At 43.2% G+C, this 22,538-nt stretch overlaps 1 protein-coding gene across 1 annotated transcript in view; it reads left to right on the top strand.

Moving 5' to 3' along the window:
* drp2 (dystrophin related protein 2) overlaps window positions 1–22,535 on the top strand; it is an 87,323-nt gene extending 64,788 nt beyond the window's left edge. Inside the window, exons 20-22 of the mRNA XM_078211664.1 lie at window positions 16,330–16,450; window positions 20,192–20,284; window positions 22,379–22,535. Coding sequence (XP_078067790.1) covers window positions 16,330–16,450; window positions 20,192–20,284; window positions 22,379–22,416 — 252 coding nt within the window. The 3' untranslated portion in view covers window positions 22,417–22,535. The remainder of the gene's footprint in view (window positions 1–16,329; window positions 16,451–20,191; window positions 20,285–22,378) is intronic.
* Window positions 22,536–22,538: the final 3 nt, after the last annotated feature.

The raw sequence follows: 22,538 nt of genomic DNA, 5'->3' as shown, positions 1-22,538 counted from the left end.
AAAAGGCAGCCAAAGGCTCAGAGATTTACCAAGCTTTTAAACAGCAAAACAGATGGCTGAACTGTTCTGCAAAGCCATGAGAAGAGTTTAAACAACTAGCTCTGGATCTTACGCTTGGCTAGGCTTTCATTATTGTACAACGCAGAATAAAACTTGATCCAGTGAATAATGTGTTCTAATGCATCTAAAGACTTTTCCACTTTTACAATGCTGTTCTTTCACTTGACAGCTTGCTAGTTGTCAGAAGCAACAACCTAGCAATCACACTTAATAGTCACTTCCCTTTATCAGTCACAGAAATGCCATTATTCACTAATGAATATAGATATAACTCAGGTTACAGCATCTCGCGATGAATTGTAAAGGAGCCAGTACCACTTTTATTCACCTTTTATATTTTTCCCATCTTCAATCCATCACTCATGTCTCAGTTCTAAATGTATTATTTAGGGGGGGCTTCCAAAACTTGGATGCCTCAATGAAAATTCCAGAAGTTCTGCAAGTAGATATTTCAGACTGGTTCTCGCAACTTCTGAATAGCAGTGTTTGGGATCACCACCATCTCCCCATTCACACACTGGTGAAAATAAGCAGTGCTGAAAATGGAGGTGGGACTTCCAGATCTTCCCCCAAGCTGCCATTTTATTTTCCTATTTGACTCTAAGTAATCCCAAATGGGACCATGAAAATCTGGCCCCAGGACTTCATGAACTGAGGAGACACAAATCAGATTGGATTAATTCAGAAAGGTTTATTCATTCACTGTTAATTCTTATAATTGAAAGTTAAAGTTAAATTTTCAATTTGCCTTATTCTTTATTTAGGTATTGGGCTTCTAAGTTGCACATTGAAAACCTCCCAAACTTGAAAAATTAGTGCCAGAAACTCTCCTTCAAAAATCCTAAGATATCAATGTCCTCAATGAAGGTCATGATGTGGAGATGCCGGCGTTGGACTGGGGTAAACACAGTAAGAAGTCTCACAACACCAGGTTAAAGTCCAACAGGTTTATTTGGTAGCAAAAGCCACTGGCTTTCAATTGAGTTTGTGTCTTTATATGCCCTGTTTGTGAACAGAACTCCCACTCACCTGACGAAGGGGCAGCGCTCCGAAAGCTCATGGCTTTTGCTACCAAATAAACCTGTTGGATTTTAACCTGGTGTTGTGAGACTTCTTCCTCAATGAAGGTTACAGCCATGCTAACATATTAAGGCCATTATTATAGCATTCAGTTACGATACTACATATTTTTCGGGAAAAAACTGCTTTAAGGGTCACATTTTCGACTCAAAGAAAACCTTGGACTGAGTTTAAAGACTGTTCCAAAATGGTTCCAAGCTACCAGACAGAATTGCGGAGTCTCTGAGAGGACAAAATACAATGCAATGTCTAAACCAACCCTAGCTTTGTGTATAGTACACAGTTGAAAGCCTTGGGAAAATCTAAAATAGCTAGATCTGTGGTGGTACCGTAGTCAGGGTTATAGGTCTCTTCACAGGTGATCAGGATGTGCCTTGATTTTGTTGATCTAGTTTTACAAAAGGCATGATGCTTGTTCTAAAAGGATATTCTGCCCGTCAAGATGTCTCATTAGCTATTAGTGATGTGTTCTCGTAAAATACAGCAAATATAAGCAAACTAAATCAGGAGTTTTCTGGATCAGTAGCAGTTCCTTTCTTGTAAATTGAAAAGAGGTTAATGCGTAGCCAGTTGACGGGTAGTTCTCCTGCATTTGTAGATTGTTGAAAAATATACTGTTATCATTGGTGTAAACTCATTTGCTACAGTTTTAAGTGTGTGGTTTGAGTTGTCATCAGCACCACAAGCTTTAGATGGATCAACATTATGGAGGATTTCTCAATACTTTTTGTTGTAGCATTGCTGCTTCACAGCGCCAGGGACCCGGGTTCGATTCCCAGCTTGAGTCATTGTCTGTGTGCAGTTTGCATGTTCTCCCCGTGTCTGCGTGGGTTTCCTCCGGGTGCTCCGGTTTCTCCCACATTCTGAAAGAAGTGCTCGTTAGGTGCATTGACCTGAACAGGCGCCGGAATGTGGTGACTAGGGGAATTTCACAGTAACTTCATTGCAGTGTTAATGTAAGCCTTACTTGTGACTAATAAATTAACTTGACTTTAAACTTTGTAGTAATAACATAAGGCATGTTCGTGTGCCCTCATACTACAGATTCTTACTCGGTGCCTTGATTCCTTCCTTGACGATGCTGTGGAACTGCAAGTTTAGAGCATCAGCTTTTTCCTTGTCATCCAGTCGTAATCTATCCCCCACATACAGAATTGCTATTCAAGTATTATCCATTCTTTTGGATCTAATATATCTCCAAAATTTCCTAGGGTTTTCCTTCCTGGCTAATTTCATTCAATATTCATGCTTGGTAAATCTCCCTGTTGAAAACAGTTTGGTACTGATTCAGGCTTCGTCTTTCTTCAGTGGATCATCATTCCACCAAGAATGTTTAGCACGGGTATATAGTTTCCCCTTCTCACACAGGTAGCTCTCAACCATAGAGTTCTCCTCTTTCCAGAGTCAATTTGGTGAGGAAGATGTAGACTTACAAGATGATTTACACATTCCGCAAACACCTTCTAGTTCTTGTCCATTGAGGTTGGCTCAGGGGAGTTGTTGAGAAACTGTTTTGGTATCTAACTAAAATATCAAGATTAGACAATCAGTTATTGGACATGCATCTCAATACAACACTGGCAACTTTGCTGATCAATATCTTAAATGAAAGAATCCATATTGTTTGATTAAAGTCCCTTATAAACAATTTATTGCAATATTTACAAATCACTTTTTTAAAAAATATTTTAAGTATCCTGTGAGTCATCTATGTGCGGATCCACAAGAGATGGGCAAGATCCTAAATGAATATTTCTCATCAGTATTTACAGTTGAGAAAAGCATGGATGTAAGGGAACTTGGGGAAATAAATAGTGATGTCTTGAGGAGTGTCCATATTACAGAGAAAGAGGTGCTGGAAGTCTTAAAGCGCATCAAGGTAGATAAATCCGCAGGACGTGATGAAGTGTATCCCAGGACATTGTGGGAGGCTAGGGAGGAAATTGCGGGTTCCCTCGCAGAGATATTTGAATCATTGATAGTCATGGATGAGGTGCCTGAAGATTGGAAGGTGGCAAATGTTGTGGCTTTGTTTAAAAAGGGCTGCAGGGAAAAGTCTGGGAACTACAGGCCAGTGAGCCTCACATCTGTGGTGGGTAAGTTGTTGGAAGGTATTTTGAGAGACAGGATGTACAGGTATTTAGAGACGCAATAACTGATTAGGGACAGTCAGCATGGCTTTGTGAGTGGAAAATTATGTCTCACAAATTTGATTGAGTTTTTTGAAGGGGTGAGCAAAAGGTAGATGAGAGCAGTGCAGTTGATGTTGTCTACATGGACTTTAGCAAGGTCTTTGACAAGGTACCGCATGGTAGGTTGTTGCATAAGGTTAAATCTCATGTGATCCAGGGTGAGATATCTAAATGGATGCAAAATTGGCTTCTTGACAGAAGCCAGAGGGTGGTTATAGAGGGTTGTTTTTCAAACTGGAAGCCTGTGACCAGCGGTGTGCCTCAGGGATCAGTGTTGGGTCTTCTGTTATTTGTCATTTATATTAATGATTTGGATGAGAATATAGGAAGCATGGTTAGTAAGTTTGCAGATGACACCAAGATTGGTGGCGTAGTAGATAGTGAAGAAGGATATCTCCGATTGCAACGGGATCTTGATCAATTGGGCCAGTGGGCTGATGAATGGCAAATGGAGTTTAATTTAGATAAATGCGAGGTGATGCATTTTGGTAGATTGAACCAGGGCAGGACTTACTCAGTTAATGGTAAGCCATTGGGGAGAGTTACAGAGCAAAGAGATCTAGGGGTACAGATTCATAGCTCTTTGAAAGTGGAGTCACAGATATTCAGAGTGATGAAGAAGGCATTCAGCATGCTTGGTTTCACTGGTCAGAACATTGAATACAGGAGTTGGGACGTCTTGTTGAAGTTGTACAAGACATCGGTAAGGCCACACTTGGAGTACTGTGTACAGTTCTGGTCACTCTATTATAGAAAGGATATTATTAAACTAGAAAGAATGCAGAAAAGATTTACTAGGATGCTACCGGGACTTGATGGTTTGAGTTATAAGGAGAGGCTGGATAGACTGGGACGTTTTTCTCTGGAGCGTAGAAGACTGAGGGGTGATCTTCTAGAGGTCTATAAAATAATGAGTGGCATAGATCAGCTAGATAGTCAATATATTTCCTCAAAAGTAGGGGAGTCTAAAACTTGAGGGCATGGGTTTAAGGGCGGCACGGTAGCACAGTGGTTAGCACTGCTGCTTCACAGCTCCAGCGATCTGGGTTCGATTCCCGGCTTGGGTCACTGTGTGGAGTTTGCACATTCTCCTCGTGTCTGCATGGGTTTCCTCCCACAGTCCAAAGATGTGCGGGTTAGGTTGATGGCCATGCTAAAATTGCTCCTTAGTGTCCTAGGATGCATATATTAGAGGGATTAGCGGGTAAAATATGTAGGGATATGGGGGTAGGGCCTGGGTGGGATTGTGGTCGGTGCAGACTCGATGGGCCGAATGGCCTCTTTCTGTACTGTAGGGTTTCTATGATTCTATGAAGGTGAGAGGGGAGAGATACAGAGGGGCAATTTTTTCACACAGAGGGTGGTGAGCGTCTGGAACAAGCTGCCAGAGCCAGAGGTATTAGTAGAGATGGGTACAATTTTGTCCTTTAAAAAGCATTCAGACAGTTACATGGGTAAGATGGGTATAGAGGGATATGGGCCAAATGCGGGCAATTGGGATTAGTTTAGGTGTTTTAAAAAAAAGGGCGGCATGGACAAGTTGGGCTGAAGGGCCTGTTTCCATGCTGTAAACCTCTATGACTGTATGACTCTATCAGTCTTTCGTTGCATTTATCCTCTAATCTCCTCAGCTTTATTCTACCAGAGCCTTTCTGCATCATCTGTGCCGAAAAGCTAATGCTAAAGAGAGTCTGGGAAAACTTGTCTTCTCATTTTTCCTTCTCCTCCACTGATGAATGAACATAGGGATAAATTTTCAACCTATTGCCGGGAGCATAAACCTGATAATGTGAAATGGCCATCCATTATAGTAACGGCTCAGTGATGGGCAGCCAGTATAATACCCGATTGACAAGTTGAAATCTATCGCATGGTCTCTTCTGTAATATCCATAGTGACATGGCTGCCAACAAAACACAGAGCAGTGTGTGAAGAAGCCTGTCTCCATGATATTACTTAGTCTGTCCTTGCATGCATTCCATCACTCCAATTCACTGGCCTCTGTAAATCCCATTTATTTCAAAGGGAATGTAGTATAAAAATAGAGAAGTCTTATTAAAACAAAACAAGGCACTTGTCAGAACACACGTGGAATACTGTGGACAGTTTTGTTCCCCCTATCTATGAACAGATATATTGGCATTAGAGGCAGTCCAGAGAAGGTTCACTAGGTTAATCCCGGATATGGAGGGATTTTCATATAAAGAGAGATTAAGAAGTTTGAGCCTGTACTCACTGGAGTTTAGAAGAATGAGAGGCAACCTTATTGAGACATATAGGATTCTCAGTGAGCTTAACAGGGTAGATGCTGAGAAATTGTTTCCCATTGTGGGAGAGTCTGGGACCCAGAGGCCATAATCTCAGAGTAAGGGGTCATCCATTTAAGACAGAGATGAGGACAAATTTCTTCTCTCAGAGAGAAATGAATCTGTGGAATTCTTTACCGCAGAGGGTTGTCGAGGCTGGATTATTCAGTATGTGCAAGGCTGAGATGGACAGATTTTTAATCTGTATGGGAATCAAGGTTTATGGGGATAAGGCAAGAAAGTGAAGTTGAGGATATTAATGCCAGATCAGTCATGATCCCATTGAATGGAGGAGCAGACTCAATGGGTCAAATGGCCTACTTCTGCTCCTATATCTTATTGTTATAAGTTCACAATTATAACTTGGAATGGTCTAAATCTTTTTATTACAACTCATTTGAGGACTTGAGACTACCTGCTGCACTTGGGCTGCCCAGGTTCCGTTCCTGACAACTGCAAACTGTCCACGTGACTAACTGAGCCAGTGATCAAGTGGCATTTAGGAAACGTTTCCTTTCTCACCTCGTGCTGCACACATTCAAGCAAGAAAGCAAGTTACTGTTAGAAGGTCGATGAGGATTTGACTATTTGTCTTCTTTCGTGTGATATTTAAAAGGAGTCTGCTTCTGTTCTCAATATTTCAACAGTACAACTCAAAAAATGCATGTGATTGGACCATGACAATTCTCAAAACTTACTCTACAAAGATGTGACGGGTTAGTTTGATTGGCCATGCTAAATTGACCCTAGTGTCAGGGGAATTAGCAGGGTAAATATGTAGGGTTACGTGAATAGAGCCCGGATGGGATTGTGGTCGGTGCAGACTCGATGGGCCAAATGGCATCTTTCTGCACTGTAGGGATGCAATGACTCTAAGCCCAAATCGCTAATATTTCCCATTCTATGATTTAGAACCAATTATGATGAGCTTCTCTCACCATAGTCAGCCATCTTGGATCTAATTTATATCAGAGGTACATTTATTTTTTAAATTAGATGAGTTTCCTTTCTCATCAGTCTAAGTTTGAAGGAATTCTACTTTGGTCATACTGCCTGTTCACACCAAAAACTCCCAAGTCAGGTACACCATGTGTTGGTGTACAGTAAAACTGGAGACATCCTAGGGTACTTTTGGGTGTTTGTCCCTCCAGGTAAAGCAGTAGATTAACCAGTCCTGATCCTTGAAGGTAAGTCAAGGGATTTAAACCAAAAGTATCTGGAAGCATACGGTAAATGAGGAACCTAATAACTTTCCCCAGCCTCATTGCATTCCACAAGCTAACACTCAGCAAAATAGATCAGGAGTTTCCTGGATCGGTAGGGGTTTCTTTCATGTAAATTGGACAGATGCTGGGGAAACTGCCGCTTGGGGTGTCACCTTCAGCGGGACCAGAAGATCCCACCTGTGGAAAGGGCTGGAAAGTCCCATCCTGGATGTATAATGGAAAGTGCATGTCAGGACCCTGTGGAAATTTTGATGCACAGACTTAAATGAATGTTGTTCTGGAAGTTTAAGCTTCCAATAGACAGATTCCCTGCTGCCCCAGAACCCTGCACAAATGTCTCCAACCTAAGCTCAGGATGGAGGCTTAGGTTAGATCCACATGACTTACATAGTTACTGACCCAAAAAACCTGGTCTAACAGCAGGGTGACTCTACAACTAACACCCCTATTCTCAATCCACAACTACCCCCCGACCACCAACAACCTCCCCTGGTCACTTGAATACACACCTGGCCCGACTCTATTAATCACATACAGTGGCATAGTGGTTAGCACTGGTGCCTCACAACGCCAGGGACCCGGGTTTGATTCCTGGCTTGGGTCACTGTCTGTGTGGGATCTGCACGTTCTCCCCATGACTCCGTGGGTTTCGTCTGGGTGCTCTGGTTTCCTCCCAAAGTCCGAAAGATGTGCTGGTTAGGTGCATTGGCCATGCTAAATTCTCCCTCAGTGTACCCAAACAGGCAACTAGGGGATTTTCACAGTAACTTCATTCAGTGTTAATGTAAGTCTACTTGTGACACTATTAAATAAACTTTAAACTTTAAAAATCTTGACCTGACCAATGCCCCTGACCTGTCTACTCCCTAAACCACCCAGCTACCTCCCCAACCACCCGACCACACCCCTAACCCCACACAACTAACCATTCTCCCATCCAATAAATCCCCCAACCAACCCTCTACTCCCAGACCTGATCCGGTAAATCCCTCAACCACCCTACTGACCCCCAACTCCAACCTGACCTGAACTTCCCCCCCCACCATAACCTAACTAATCCCATGACCACCTGACCGCACCTCCAACCCGACTCCTATCCACCCACCTACACACTCACCTACCTACCCACTCATCCATTCAACCACCTACCCATGTGACCCATTCAGTCATTAGTTCAGACATTTAAAAACTTAGCTGAGTATGGCAGCTACTGCCATAAAACAGGCCATGTCTCCTCCTTCCCCTGACTCTGCTTCTATTCTGCTCTCTGGAGTTAGACAGAAGAAGATGCACTGCCCATTTTTCTGTCAGCCAGGATCAGAAGATCCCAAAGGAAATGGGCTATAAGGTTGTGTTGGGAAAATTTTCATGAGCAGTGGCAATGTACAAGGCTTTGCCTTTGACCAGAGGATGTGAGCCAATGTCTTCATTCAGCTCTCGTACTTGATGTCAAATGAAATATCAGAAGACTCACCGCAGTGTCAGGAGCACATAATTACTGCTGCAGTTTCTCCCACAGTCCAAAGATGTGTAGGCGAGATGGATTAGCCGTGATGATTGCGCGGGGCTATGGGGATGGGGGGGGAAGGGGAGGACCTGGGTGGGATGCTCTTTCAGAGAGTCGGTGCAAACTCGATGGGCCGAATGACCTCTTTCTGAACTGTAGGGATTCTATGGTTCTACTTTCCGCAGATATTGCCAGATGTGTTGCGATTTTCCAGCGTTTTCTATTTTTATAACAGACTGCTGCCATGTAGGAGATAATTCACTGGGTATTTTTGGAGTGGTTTGTGTAATCAATGAATACTTCCTCAGGAGTCTGGAAAGGGCAGAGTCTGCATTTGACCGAATCAGGATGTTGTGTCTTACATTTATTAAAACAGGGCATTTATACTATCAATTACCTTGCTTTATTTGCTCTAGGCAGGTTTTCCAATGATGGAATCAATGCAATGACATTCAGACAAAATTGATTTCTCATACTTCTCGTAACCAGACACAAGATAAAATGCGTTCTCTAACTGTGGATTAAATGAATCTTCCTCCCACCTGTAGCTTGCCTCCAATCACACACATAAATGACTCTTCTAAGGTTTGCTCTCAGCTTTCTCCTCAATGTATCATCTTGTCCACACTTCTTCCGCCTGCATTGTATTGAAGTCAGGACTTTTTTGCATTATTTCCTAAACTACCTGATTCTTCCTCGGGACTTCAAACTGCAGAGCTCCAAATCCCCCAGGCTCGCACCTTTCCCCTAGTTTGGAAAACGTTTCCTGATCCACAGGTCTTGCTCATGACAAATCTTTTACAACACCAAGCCAAATTTCTGCCCAAGTGGCCTTGGTGGAGTGTCCTGCAGAGAAATTGGGGGAGTGGTCATGTCTTTTATTTATTTTGTTCAGCTTTTTCTACTTCTTCATCAAGAAATGCAACATGTCGGCCTCGCTATATATCCAGCCCATCAAAGTTAAGGAACATCCAGTGTACTGCCTAATAGTACAGTACCAGACACGATGCATCACAGATCTATCAGCAGGTGAAATCCCAGCAGAGATTCTCCAAAGCACCAGGACTAAATTTTTAATAGCTGAGTGCTTGTATCATGTGGATATGAGCTTGATTTGATTTGATTTGATTTGATTTATTGTTGTCACATGTATTAGTATACAGTGAAAAAGTATTGTTTCATGCACGCTATACAGACAAAACATACTGTTACATAGGGAAGGAAACAAGAGAGTGCAGAATGTAGTGTTACACTCATAGCTTGGGTGCAGAGAAAGATCAACTTAATGCGAGGTAGGTCATTAAAAAGTCTGATGGCAGCAGGGAAGAAGCTGTTCTGATTATGCTGGCTGATTTTCCGAGGCAGTGGGAAGTATAGACAGTGTCAATAGATGGGAGGCTGGTTTGAGTGATGGACTGGACTTCACTCACGACCCTTTGGGGTTTCCTGTGGTCTTGGACAGAGCAGGAGCCATACCAAGCTGTGATACAACCAGAAAGAATGTTTTCTATGGTGCATCTGTAAAAGTTGGTGAGAGTTGTCACGGACATTCCAAATTTCCTTAGTCTTCTGAGAAAGTAGAGGCATCGGTGGGCTTTCTTAACTATAGTATCAGCATGGGGGGACCAGAACAGGTTGTTGGTGATCCAAATACCTAAAAACTTGAAGCTCCCGACCATTTCTATTTCATTCCCATTGATGTAGACAGGGGCATGCCTTCACTACGTTTCCTGAAGTCGATGACTATCTCCTTTGTTTTGTTGACATTGAGGGAGAGATTATTGTCGTCGCACCAGTTCACCAGACTCTCTATCTCATTCTTATACTCCGTCTCGTCATTGTGTCTTGGGCCCACGCTAATCACTAATAAAGCTGTTATCTGGTTCAACTGTAATCTGTACATGAACAATCAAGCAACAACAGCAAAATACAGTCGTTTGCTGATGCAGAACTTGAGAATTGCTGAAACAAAGGGAAGTGCGAAAGAAGATTTTCTCCTGCACTGATCAGGGCAGACGCCTGTTGAATACAAGACTAAAAGTTTTGGCAGGACGTCTCTTTTTTCAGCAAAAGCAAAATACCACAGATGCTGGAAATCTGAAATAAAAACAAAAATGCTGGAAATGCTCAGAACTGTTCAGAATGTTCTGAAGCAAGGCCTTTGACCTGAAACTTTAGCTTTTTTTCTCTCTGCACACAGGTTGCCAGACCTATCGGTTGTTTCCAGCATGTTTTGTTTTTATTACATGAATGACTGAGCAGTTGGATTCCGCAGTCTCACGTAACTAAAATCCTGTTATTTAGAGCAGGGCACAGTGTATTAAGAGGCAGCTTGCAAACACTCCTCTTCTTGCTGGTTTTGCAGCTACTTGTTAGAAACCTCAACCCATTGTACAGGAAACCAGCAGGATTGGAAAGAGCAGGTTAGATTTAGAAGTACTGTTTGGGTATCATTTTGATTTGATTTGATTTATTCTCGTCACATGTATTGGGACACAGTGAAAAGTATTGCTTCTCGTGCGCTGTGCAGACAAAACATACCGTTCATAGAATACATAGGGGAGAAGGAGAAGAGAGAGTACAGAGTACAGTATTGCAGTTACAGATAAGGTGTAAAGCAAGATTAGCTTAATATATGCTAGGTCCATTCAAAAGTCTGATGGCAGCAGGGAAGAAGCTGTTCTTGAGTCAGTTGGTATGTGATCTCAGACTTTTGTACCTTTATCCGAGGGAAGAAGGTGGATTAGAGATTGTCGGTGGGATCCTTGATTATGCTGGCTGCTTTTCCAAGGCAGCGGGAAATGTAGATGGAGTCAATGGATGGGAGGCTGGTTTGCCTGATGCACTGGGCTACGTTCATGACCCTTTGTAGTTTCCTGCGGTCTTATTAGAGCAGGAGCCATACCAGGCTCATATGGAGTTTAAAAACAGCGAGGTTATGTTGCAGCTGTATAAGGTGCTGGTGAGGCCACACCTGGAGTACTGTGTACAGTTTTGGTCTCCTTACTTGAAAAAGGATATACTGGCACTGGAGGGGGTGCAGAGGAGATTCACTAGGTTGATTCTGGAGTTGAGAATGTTGGCTTATGAGGAGAGACTGAGTAGACTGGGGCCAAACTCATTGGATTTCAGAAGAATGAGGGGAGATCTTAAAGAAACATGTAAGATTATGAAGGGAATAGATAAGATAGAAGCAGGGAAGTTGTTTCCACTGGCGGATGAAACTAGAATTAGGGGGAATAGCCTCAAAATAAGGGGAAGCAGATTTAGGACTGAGTTGAAGAGGGGATTGTGATTCTGTGGAATTCCCTGCCAGTGAAGCAGTTGGGGCTACCGCATTGAATGTTTTTAAGGCAAGGATAAATTTTTGAACAGTAAAGGAATTAAGGGTTATGGTGAGCGGGCGGGTAAGTGGAGCTGAGTCCACAAAAAGATCAGCCATGATCTTATTGAACGGCGGAGCAGGCTCAAGGGGCCAGATGGCCTACTTCTGCTCCTAGTTCTTATGCTCTTATGTTAAGCTGTGATACATCTGGAAAGGATGCTTTCTTATAAATCTGTATAAATTAGTGAAAGTCATAGTGGACATGCCGAATTTCCTTAGCCTTTCCTATCATTCTTAGCCTAACTTGATAGATGTTGATTTAACTTATTCTCGTTTCTACTGGCGCTGTTAAAATAAGATGCTTCCATCAACATAATCGCTGCCTTAAGCATTTTTTAATATAATATAATACCATCTCGTAACCTTCTTTTCTCCAACAGGAATAGCTTTGACTCCTTAGTGTCTCTTCATAACTTCAGTCTTGAAATCATATTTGCCCATTTGCACTGAACTCTCTCCAATACACAAACAGCATTGTGCAAGTAGGGTGACCAGATTTGCACACAGTATTCTAAGTGTGGTCAGTGAAGAGTTAATCTTTCATTTCCATAATCTTTTCATATCCATCTACACTGTTCTACTAGTTCTACACTGATGGTCAAAATTAAGCAACGTCATAACCCCAATCAATCATCCCTCCTCAGAATTAAACCCACGCAGTTTCTCCTCATAACTGAGGCACTTTAAGTCCCAGAATTGTGTTCTGCTCTGTTCTAAAACATTTCTAAACACAATGTCCTATGAAGGAAAGACACCCAGACTAGTGCAGATTATTTCAACTGTACAACTTGTGTAAGAGATGTCATTTACTGCCCCCTGCTGGGGTCTTGATGTGTTGCACTTTAATTTGACCGAACTCAGACGAGCGGATATTTTGATTTCTCTCAGAAAATGGTTTTAGTTTTTTTATGCCTGTAGTTCTTTTCTTTCCTACTTTGGGCTAAGACAGAATTAATCAAGGTTAATACTTTTCCATCCGTAACTACTTACCCTCTTATAAGCTCCTGGAGTATTCAGTGTATTTGAATATGTTATTGTGAGACTCCTGTGAGGCAAGAGTTACTTCAGAGGCTGTAGGAGAAGAAGGCAATGCAAACACAAAAAGTAGGTTCAGATTAAACTCTCCACTCCTCCCTCCATTTTCACCTCCAATGAAATATGTGAGGAGCTTTTGAACTTCTTGCTCACCAAGATTGAGTTCAGAACTTTCTGCTGTTTCTCCTGTTTCCTTTGATGCACCATTCCTAAACCTGTGTTTCTTTCCTATCTCCCCCTGTGCTGTCACTGATTTCCCCTCATCGAGGAGATCCACCTTCTACTCTTTCAACCCAATCTCATTAAGCTGCTGACTACCCTGGTTTCCATTCGAGCTGACATTAGGAACAGTTCACTATGTAAACCACCATTGATGCTGCTGCTCAAAAAAGTCTACCCTTGACCCCTTTTGTCCTTGCAACCTACCACCCCCATCTCCAACCTGCTTGTGCTCTAAGAAGCCTTTGAACAGGTCCTCACCTTCCAGGTCTGGGCCCAGTGCTCCAGTTGCATCTCTGTAATCTGGCTTCCATTCCTACCGCAGCACCAAAATAGCCCCAAGTAAAATCACAAATGGTATCCTCTGGGACTGCGGTGTTAGTCCAGCTCAATCTCTCAGTAACCTTTTACACAGTCGACCACACCATCCTCCCTCAATACTTTTCCTCTGTTATCCAGGTCAGTAGGATTGTCTTTACCTGGTTACAGTCTTACATATCTGATTATAACCAAAGAAACTCCAAAAGTAGCTTTAACTCCTGCCTCACACACCATTGCCTTCAAAGTCCTTCATGGTTGTATCCTTGGTCTCTCCCATTCCTGTGTGTTGATTCCTTGTAATAACATCCACAGATGTTGATAACACCTAGTGCTACCAATCCATTGCCACCCTTGACCCCTAAAGTCAAGGGGCAACTTGTGGGCCTGTTTGTGCTGTAGCTTTTCTATGTTCTATGTTCTTCTATGTTCTACAATTCTTCAAATTGCTTTTCAAACATCGAGCTTACAGTCAGTGTAATTTTCTTCAGCCAAACATTGGAAAACCTGAAACCATTATCTTTGGTTCCAAACATAAACTCCGTGGCCGGGATTCTCCCAAAAATAAACTAAGTGCCAAATGGGCGGGAAAATGGGTGATTTGCCTGCCTGATTTTTGGGCATACTTAGTTTAATGAATCCCCAGCACTCTATGCTCCACAGAGTGCATCACGGTGATTCACGCCGAAAAGTCATGGGCGGGGCTGCATCCCACTGGAAAGGCCGGCAGCATAGCGCTGAGCGGGCCACTGCACATGTACTGATCTGTCAGTGTGGAGATCAGCAAATGTGCACGGCCCCCCCAACCCCCCCCCCCCCCCCACATCACTGGCCTCCCAATGTTATGCCAAACCTCCCCCCCGCCAATCGCTGACCTACCTGACCTCCCTCCCCCCCCCCACCACCATCTGGGCTAGCCCCAATTGCCAGCTCCCCCCCCACCCATGGCCTGCCCCGACCCCCACCCTGTCCCAAGGAGTCTACCATCCCTGGCTCACTAACCATATGGAAATGATGATTTCAATATGGTAATCAGACCCATGCCGATTTCCAGCGGGGGTGATTAAGTCAGAAAAAAGGGACCCACTGTCCCGCGACAAGCCCCCTACTCATGTCCCCGGCCCGCTGTGCTACTCAAGAAACGCAGCGGGCTGGGAGAATCCCGGGCCATATCTTCATCACCCAATTCCGTCCTGATCCCTGGCCATTGTCTCACACTTAACCAATGTTTGGTGTTCTATTCAGACCCTGAAGTTGAGCTTCCCATTCCTAAGTCTGCCCTCTTCCATCTCAGTAATATTGTCCACCACCACACCAACCTCAGCATCTGATAACTGCATGCTCACTTTTATCAGCTCCAGATTCAACTATTCCACTGCTCTCCTATCCACCTTCTATCAAAGCTCAGATAGCCAGGTGCTGAAGGATAGAATACTGGAGCCTAGTCAGTTACAAGCTTTTATTTACAAAGACATGCAGCTGCAACAAATTAACCCCTTCTTTCAGCCTATTCCTGTATATTGAGTCAGTCCTCAATTCCCACCAAAAACACAAATAATACCGAATTGATATACAATTAACAGCCTCCCATACTCCGCCTTCCAAAACCTTCAGATCATCCAAACCTTTGCTGCTGCAACCCAACCTGCAACAAATCACATTCATCAATCACTCCTCTCCAACCCTCAACAAATTCCTCCAAATCATAGAATCCCTACCGTGCGGAAGGTGGCCATTCGGCCCATCAAGTCTGCACCAAGTTTCCGACAGAGCCTCCCGCCCAGGCCATGTCCTCATAGCCCCATTATTTGCCCCGCTAATCCCCCTAGCCCACACATCTTGGGACACTAAGGAACAATTTAGTATTGCCAATCCACCTAACCTGCGCATCTTTGGAGTGTGAGACGAAATCGGAGCACCCGAAGGAAACCCACGCACACTGGGGGAGAGTTTGCAAACTCCATACAGACTCTATTCCCCCATCATTTTGCTCCACTATTGGTAGTTACCTGGTCACACAGAGGCAGCATGAGCTGGAGTTCCCTGCCAAAGCCCTTCTGGATCCTCATGTCCAGTTCCCCTTTTAAGATCCATACAAGTCATCTCTTTGACCAAGCCATTGGTCACCCTTCTTTGACTCACCATCCCATTTATCCCTTTTTTCGACATAACCTTTCGCATAGATAAACATCCCAAGGTGATGTAAATTCAAGTTGTTGTATGTCAATAATGTGGACAGGGTCTGTAAAAAAAAAAGTGGTTGAGAGTTCCTCATAAAACTAGAGAGTTTTCACACCTGTAACGTGTTGTTGCTCTTCCCACAAATAGTGGTGCACAAAACAGACCTTCATCTCTTCCTATGGCGAGGTTTTTCCTGTAACAGGTCACTAGCCTGTCATCAGAGGCTTATAACTTGAGGGGTGCCATTCTGCATCAGACATGACTGACCAGGAGTCTCTCTCACTCTTACCAACTGCCATTGGTGTGTGTTGGAAGGGTTCTGTTCAACTGCATTATAAACGCAACTTCCTTGGCTATCAAGTCTTGGGGTGAGACTCAAACCCAGAATCTCTGGCTCAGAGGCAGGGAAGCTACCTGCACCACAAGATCTCCTTGTAACATGTTGGGTACAAGTTAATAAATTTAGAAGCATCTACTTGATATAAATGGGTTAATGTCTTCTGTAAATTAGTAAAACATGTAATTTCATATGAGAATGTTATGTAATTATAAATTAATTGTCATTGCAAATAATTTCAGGACCAATGTATAGTAATTGTTTCTTTGCTGAGTCCAATTTTTCAATTCAAAGTCCTATTCTAATATACAGATAATGATAGACTGTCAGTAAAGAAAGGGGCTCAGCTGATGTTCATGAACTACCCCCTTGTAGGTTTTACAGACTTACCCCTTGTCCTTTTGGAAGGGATATAACTCTTCCCATGACAGACTAAACCACCTAGACATGCCTTTTGGTAACTGTGTTCTTATCAACTCACAGCCACAGCAAGACTCTGAGAAAAATGGGTCAACAGCCTCTTCTGCTTCACCATCTTCCCATCATTCTGACAACAACCAGCAAGAAAGACATGGCCGAAGCAGCCCGGAATCTGAGAAAGCAGGTTTGTGGGGAAGGAGAATATTGCATGGAAAACTTTTATTGATTAGAACATCATGCTGCCATGTGTAGCAACAATATTTCTAAGGATCAAGGAATTACTTTTGTTTTTGTTATCTTATTCTCATCGTTAAGCTCTCAGTTCCAAGCACTGTCCTTAGCTAAAGTTCAGAATAGATTAGCTCAGATCTTAAAACAACAGACTGAGGAATGTCATTTGAGTACATTAAGCATTTGCTCATAAATATTACCAACAATAATTTCTATTATAACCCTGCTGTATTAAAAGTTTACCACGAGTAGATGCAAATGGAAGAAATGATAAGGAAACTGGTTGATTGTAATTAAGTGTAAATGTTTTGTTTCAGGGACATAGGAACAGGAGGAGGCCATTCAGCCCCTCGAGCCAGTTTCACCCTTTTTGTAGATTATAGCTGATTGGTACTTCAACTCCATTTTACGCATCTTTTCTCCATATTCCTTTACCGAGCAAAGTTCTACTCATTTCAGGTCTGGAAATTTGCATTTGACTCAGAATTCCAAATATTTTGAGGGAATAGTTCCTGATTTCCACTATTCTTTGTGCTTCTTGATTTCACTTCTAAGTTTAAATTTATATGCAACGATGTGACCTTGTTCTGGATTTTCTGATTCCCACCAGAGAAAAGTGTTTAGATGTATCACTGCTATCAAATCACTTTATCATTGTAAAAAAAACTTCAATTAGATCAACCCTCAACCTTCTAAAGTCAATGGTATACTAACTAGGTTTTTTTGCAACCTGTTCTCACCATTTAACCCATTAAATTCCAGTATCCAAAAGAGAAAATGCTGGAAAATCTCAGCAGGTCTTGCAGCTTCTGTAAGGAGAGAAAAGAGCTGATGTTTCGAGTCGCATAAGTCCCAGTATCATTCTGGTGTTTTTGGACTGTACCTCCTCCAAGGCCAAGATTCCTGAGGTTCAGTAACCAAACACAACTAAGTACTCCAAATGAGGTCCTAACCAAGGCGCAACTTAAGCATCAATTGTTCACCTTTGTATTCCAACTCCTTGAAGATAAAGGAACATATGCCTTTTTGATTTGTTTTTGTACCTATGCACTAGCTTCAAGTGATCTGAGCAAATCGGTGGCACAGTGGTTAGCAGTGCTGCCTCGCAGCGCCAGGGACCTGGGTTCAATTCCCGGCTTGGGTCACTGTCTGTGTGGAGTTTGCATGTTCTCCCTGTGTCTGCGTGGGTTTCCTCCGGGTGCTCTGGTTTCCTCCCACACTCCAAAAACGTGCTGGTTAGGTGATTTGGCCATACTAAATTGTCCCTCAGTGTACCTGAACAGGTGCTGGAGTGTAGTGACTCGTGGATTTTCACAGTAACTTCATTACAGCGTGAATGTAAGAGTACTTGTGACTAATAAATAAACTTTTAAAAAATCTTTTTGTTTCTTCATAGTTTCTAGTTTTTCACCATTGAGATAATATTCTCATTTGCCTGATATCCAAAGAGGATAATCTCACTCTTCCCCACACTGTACTCCATCACCATACTTCTGCCAGCTCAGGCAGTTGTGGCCCTTTGTAAGATCTCATAGAACTCATAGAAACCCGACAGTACAGAAAGAGGCCATTCGGTCCATCGAGTCTGCACCGACCACAATCCCACCCAGGCCCTACCCCCACATCCCTACATATTTACCCACTAATCCCTCTAACCTACGCATCTCAGGACACTAAGGGCAGTTTTTAGCATGGCCTATCAACCTAACCCGCACATCTTTGGACTGTGGGAGGAAACCGGAGCACCCGGAGGAAACCCACGCACCCAAGATCCTATTCCCATTTGCATAATTTGTAAAGCTGGATATAACTCACTAATACTTCACCCATGTCATTGATATATATATATATAGTGACAAGATGAGGCCTCAGTACAGTACCGGGACAAATATCTCTTGGCACATTCTGCCAAACAGAAAATGTTCATAGAATCATACAGTGCAGAAGAGGCCCTTCAGCCCATCGAGTCTGCACTGATACATATGAAACACCTGATCTCCCATTCACCAACACTTGGCCCATAGCCTTGAATGTCATGACGGGTCAAGTGCTCATCCAGGTACTTTTTAAAAGTTGTGAGGCAACACACCTCTACCACCCTTCCAGGCAATGTATTCCAGAACATCACCATCCTCAAGGTAAAAAAGCTTTTCCTCATATCCCCCCTAAACCTCCTACCCCTCACCTAGAACCTATGTCCCCTCGTGACTGGGGAATAGCTGCTCCTTATCCATGCCCCTCTTAACCTTGTACACCTCGATCAAGTCACCCCTCAGTCTTCTCTGCTCCCCTCAGTCTTCTCCAACCCAAGCCTCTTCAACCTCTCTTCATAATTTAAATGTTCCATCCCAGGCAGCATCCTGGTGAATCTCCTCTGCACCCCCTCCAGTGCAATCACATCCTTCCTATAATGTGGCAACCAGAACTGCTCACAGTACTCCAGCTGTGGCCTCACCAACTCTATACAACTCTATACAACTCCAACATGGCTCCCTGCTTTTGTAATCTATACCTCGATTGATAAAGGCAAGTGTCCCATATGTCTTTTTCAGCACCCTACTGACATGCCGTTCTGTTTTTAGAGATCTGTATCCTATGTTTGTCACTCCTTGTCTCCTGTCTCCCAGTTTTTCACTAACCCATATTGTAAGGTTACCTCCAACACCACAGCAATTTTATTTTTTTCTAAACCTCTTGTGCAGAACTTTATCAAATACTTTCTGGAAGTCCATATGGACAACATTCTTAGACACTCCCTTATCCACCATCATAGTGACCTCCTCAGAAAAGTTCACATAGATTTGGAGGAAGGAAGATATGGGCTCTTATCAAAGGTTCCTTATCTCAGTAAGAATTTTGTGTCAGATTTTTTTAAAATACTTTTCCAATCCAATCAAATCAAATCCAATTCAGAGTCTCAACAAGTTGAGACATTTCCGATCCAGCCTGACAAGACAGGGCGAGCGACCAAATCAGCCTGTCCTGAGCCTGATCTACATGAGCCAAGCTGATTGGAGAAGGGAAAGTAATACCTCCTCCAAGACTTGAGCTCATTTGCATCTTAGCCAAAAGGCCGAGATGCTGCTTTTAAAAATTGCTTCATATGAAACATATGAAGCTTCAGTGTAGCCTAATGACCTCAACCGAGTGCAGCATCCTATCCATACTACACTTGATCTTAGCCAAAAGGCCGAGAAGCGTGTGTCAGATTAAGATAGACATTAAGGCTGATTTTATCTAATGGCAGAGAAAGGGTTTGTTATCCTTGTTGACATGAATGTGCTACCATTTTAAGGACTGGGTGTCATTGACATGCTACAATTCTCCAGTCTGGGAGGATGGAACATCACCTGGCTCTCGTGCTCAGTCAACAGAGTCTGAGAGGGGGTGGAGGCAGAGGGATTCCCTGAACAGACCTCCAACAGGCCGGAACTGGTATCTTTTTTAAAAATATGCCCTGCTCCTTCTGGGTCCACCAACAGACAACGTTAGCATTCTCCATGTCATCTTGCAAGTGGACTCCAGCCCTTTTTTCAAGCTCTTTTCGATGCCCAACTTTCTGAGTCACAGCAATTCCTATAGCCCAGAATTATCCTAATTGTAGATTGGAGTGCCACCCTTGCTTCCTAGTCTATGTGATCTCAGCAAAGAAACTGATTAGTTTTAACCACTTGTGTTCTTCATTTTATCACAGATGTCTCAGACAGCCCCGGTATATCCCAAGATATGGTGTTGCACCTAGAGGATGTAATGGAACAACTTAGGAACTCGTTTCCTTCCCCCAGAGGCAAGTCCTTCCACTCTGCTTAAAATCACATAGTAAACACAGGATATGCACTAAATAATGAGCAAGCAGCTCCTTAGATCGCAACCTAATAAGTGACTGAGCTATTCAAACCTGAAATATAATCATCAGTTGATGCCAGTCAGGAAGCCACAATGGGCCTCAAAATATTCTGGATTAGTGTGGTGGAAATCAGCCAGGTTTTGCCACGCTGGCTGATGTACAAAAGTCTCTGGTAGAAGTCTAACATCTGTAGATGTCAGGCATGATGAGGTCAGGCTGTTTTGTGAAGGCCCAACATTCAAATAGCCCTTATCCCAAATTGCCCTTAAACTGAGTGGTTTGCAAGGCCATTTCAGAGGGATAATTAAAAGTCAACCACATTGTGTGAGTCTGAAGTCACATATACGCCAGACCAGGTAAGGGTGGCAGACTTGCTTGCCTAAAGAACATCAGTGAACAAGATGCGGTTTTACAACAATCGACAATGGTTTCATGGTCATCATTGGCCTTTTAATTCCAGGTTTTTTTTAATTGAATTTTAATTTCACCATCCTGTGGCAGGATTCAAACCCGGGTGCCCAAAACGTTACCCTGGGACTCCCGGATTACTAATCCAGTGACAATACTACTGCCTCCCCTGATCATCCATCCATTCTCCATTGGAAGAAGCAGAGCACAGTGCAGCCCACAGTCCCCCCGCTGACAGAAGGTGGGAAATGCTTCTCACATCCTGGGTTGTCTCACACCCATTTTTAAAGAGGGAGCACACAGCTTTGGGCTGGTATCCTTTTCCCCTGCTTAATAGAGCAAGTTTAGTTTGAATGGTAGAGTCTCCCACAATTTAATTGAAAGCGAATTTTTGGATTTAGCTTTTCGGACTGTTTATTATCTCCAGTCTCTCACTATAACTGTCTCTCAGATCACCTTCTTCAAGACTGACCATTCCAAGTTAATTTTAACTTAATAAATTATCTCAGTGACAACTCTCAATTCCTCTCACCACCCATTGGCACAGTGGTTAGCACTGCTGCCTCACAGCGCCAGGGACCCGGCTCAGGTCACTGTCTGTGCAGAGTTTGCACATTCTCCTCATGTCTGCGTGAGTTTCCTCCGGGTGCTCCAGTTTCCGCCCACAGTCTGAAAGACGTGCTGGTTAGGTGCATTGACCCGAACAGGCGCCTGACTGTGGCGACTAGGGGAATTTCACAGTAACTTCATTGCAGTGTTAATGTAAGCCTTACTTGTGATTAATAAATAAACACCCTATTGGGGTCAGAGATCAGTTTGCTTAATTTTCCAAATTGATTTGACTGTTTGGTGTTTATTGTCACACAGGGCATGTTATAAGTGCTTTCCCGCTTGTCTGCTCGCTATAAAATTTAGCTGTGGTGGGGAGATTTTCCATGCCCTCCCACAACAGCCTGTTGAATTTATGTCTGGTCTGTATCAGTGACTATTCATTCCTCTCCGATCAGTAACTTTTGCACTGGGTTTCAAGTTCCAGGACTCTTTCCTCCCAAGTATTTTGGAGTTTACTATATCCTTCAGCCCTGAGTTATAATGGGTTTTTTTCCAAACTCCTGCTATTACTTCAGTTAGAAGGGCCAGAGCTTCCAGATAAGCAATCGTCTTCAGCAACTGAAACCTGCTTTTGCCATTACATCACACCTGGTTGACATGGGTGGCACAGTAGCACAGTGGTTAGCACTGCTGCCTCACAGCTCCAGGGACCTGAGTTCAATTCCCGGCTTGGGTCACTGTCCGTGTGGAATCTGCACGTTCTCCCCATGTTCGTGTGGGTTTCCTCCGGGTGCTCTGCTTCCCTCCCACAGCCTGAAAGACGTGCTGGTTAGGTGCATTGGCCGTGTGAAAATTCTCCCTCAGTGTACCCGAACAGGTGCAGGACTGTAGCGACTAGGTGATTTTCACAGTAACTTCATTGCAGTGTTAATGTAAGCCTGCTTGTGACACTAATAAATAAACTTTAAAAACACAAATATATTGCCAAGTGAGAGATAAAGAAAAATAAAGCAATTAGAGCATCTGTGTTGAGAGTAGATTTGTTATTCTTCTCTTTGTATCTGTTTCCTTCAGGTGAACCCTCTAATCACTTAGAAAAAGCACATGAGTGATGGAAGACATCTGATTTAGTCCCCTTGCTGGAACCAGCTCATCTTCATTGATATTCAAACATAAAGGCATAACCCAATACAGAGTGTCATCATTCGAATTCTGTGGGTGTATAAAGCAGATG

This window comes from Mustelus asterias, chromosome 4, assembly GCF_964213995.1.
Source record: "Mustelus asterias chromosome 4, sMusAst1.hap1.1, whole genome shotgun sequence".
Lineage (NCBI taxonomy): Eukaryota > Metazoa > Chordata > Chondrichthyes > Carcharhiniformes > Triakidae > Mustelus > Mustelus asterias.
The sequence above is the reverse complement of the archived record's forward strand: the minus strand, read 5'-3'. Positions and strand labels throughout refer to the sequence as shown.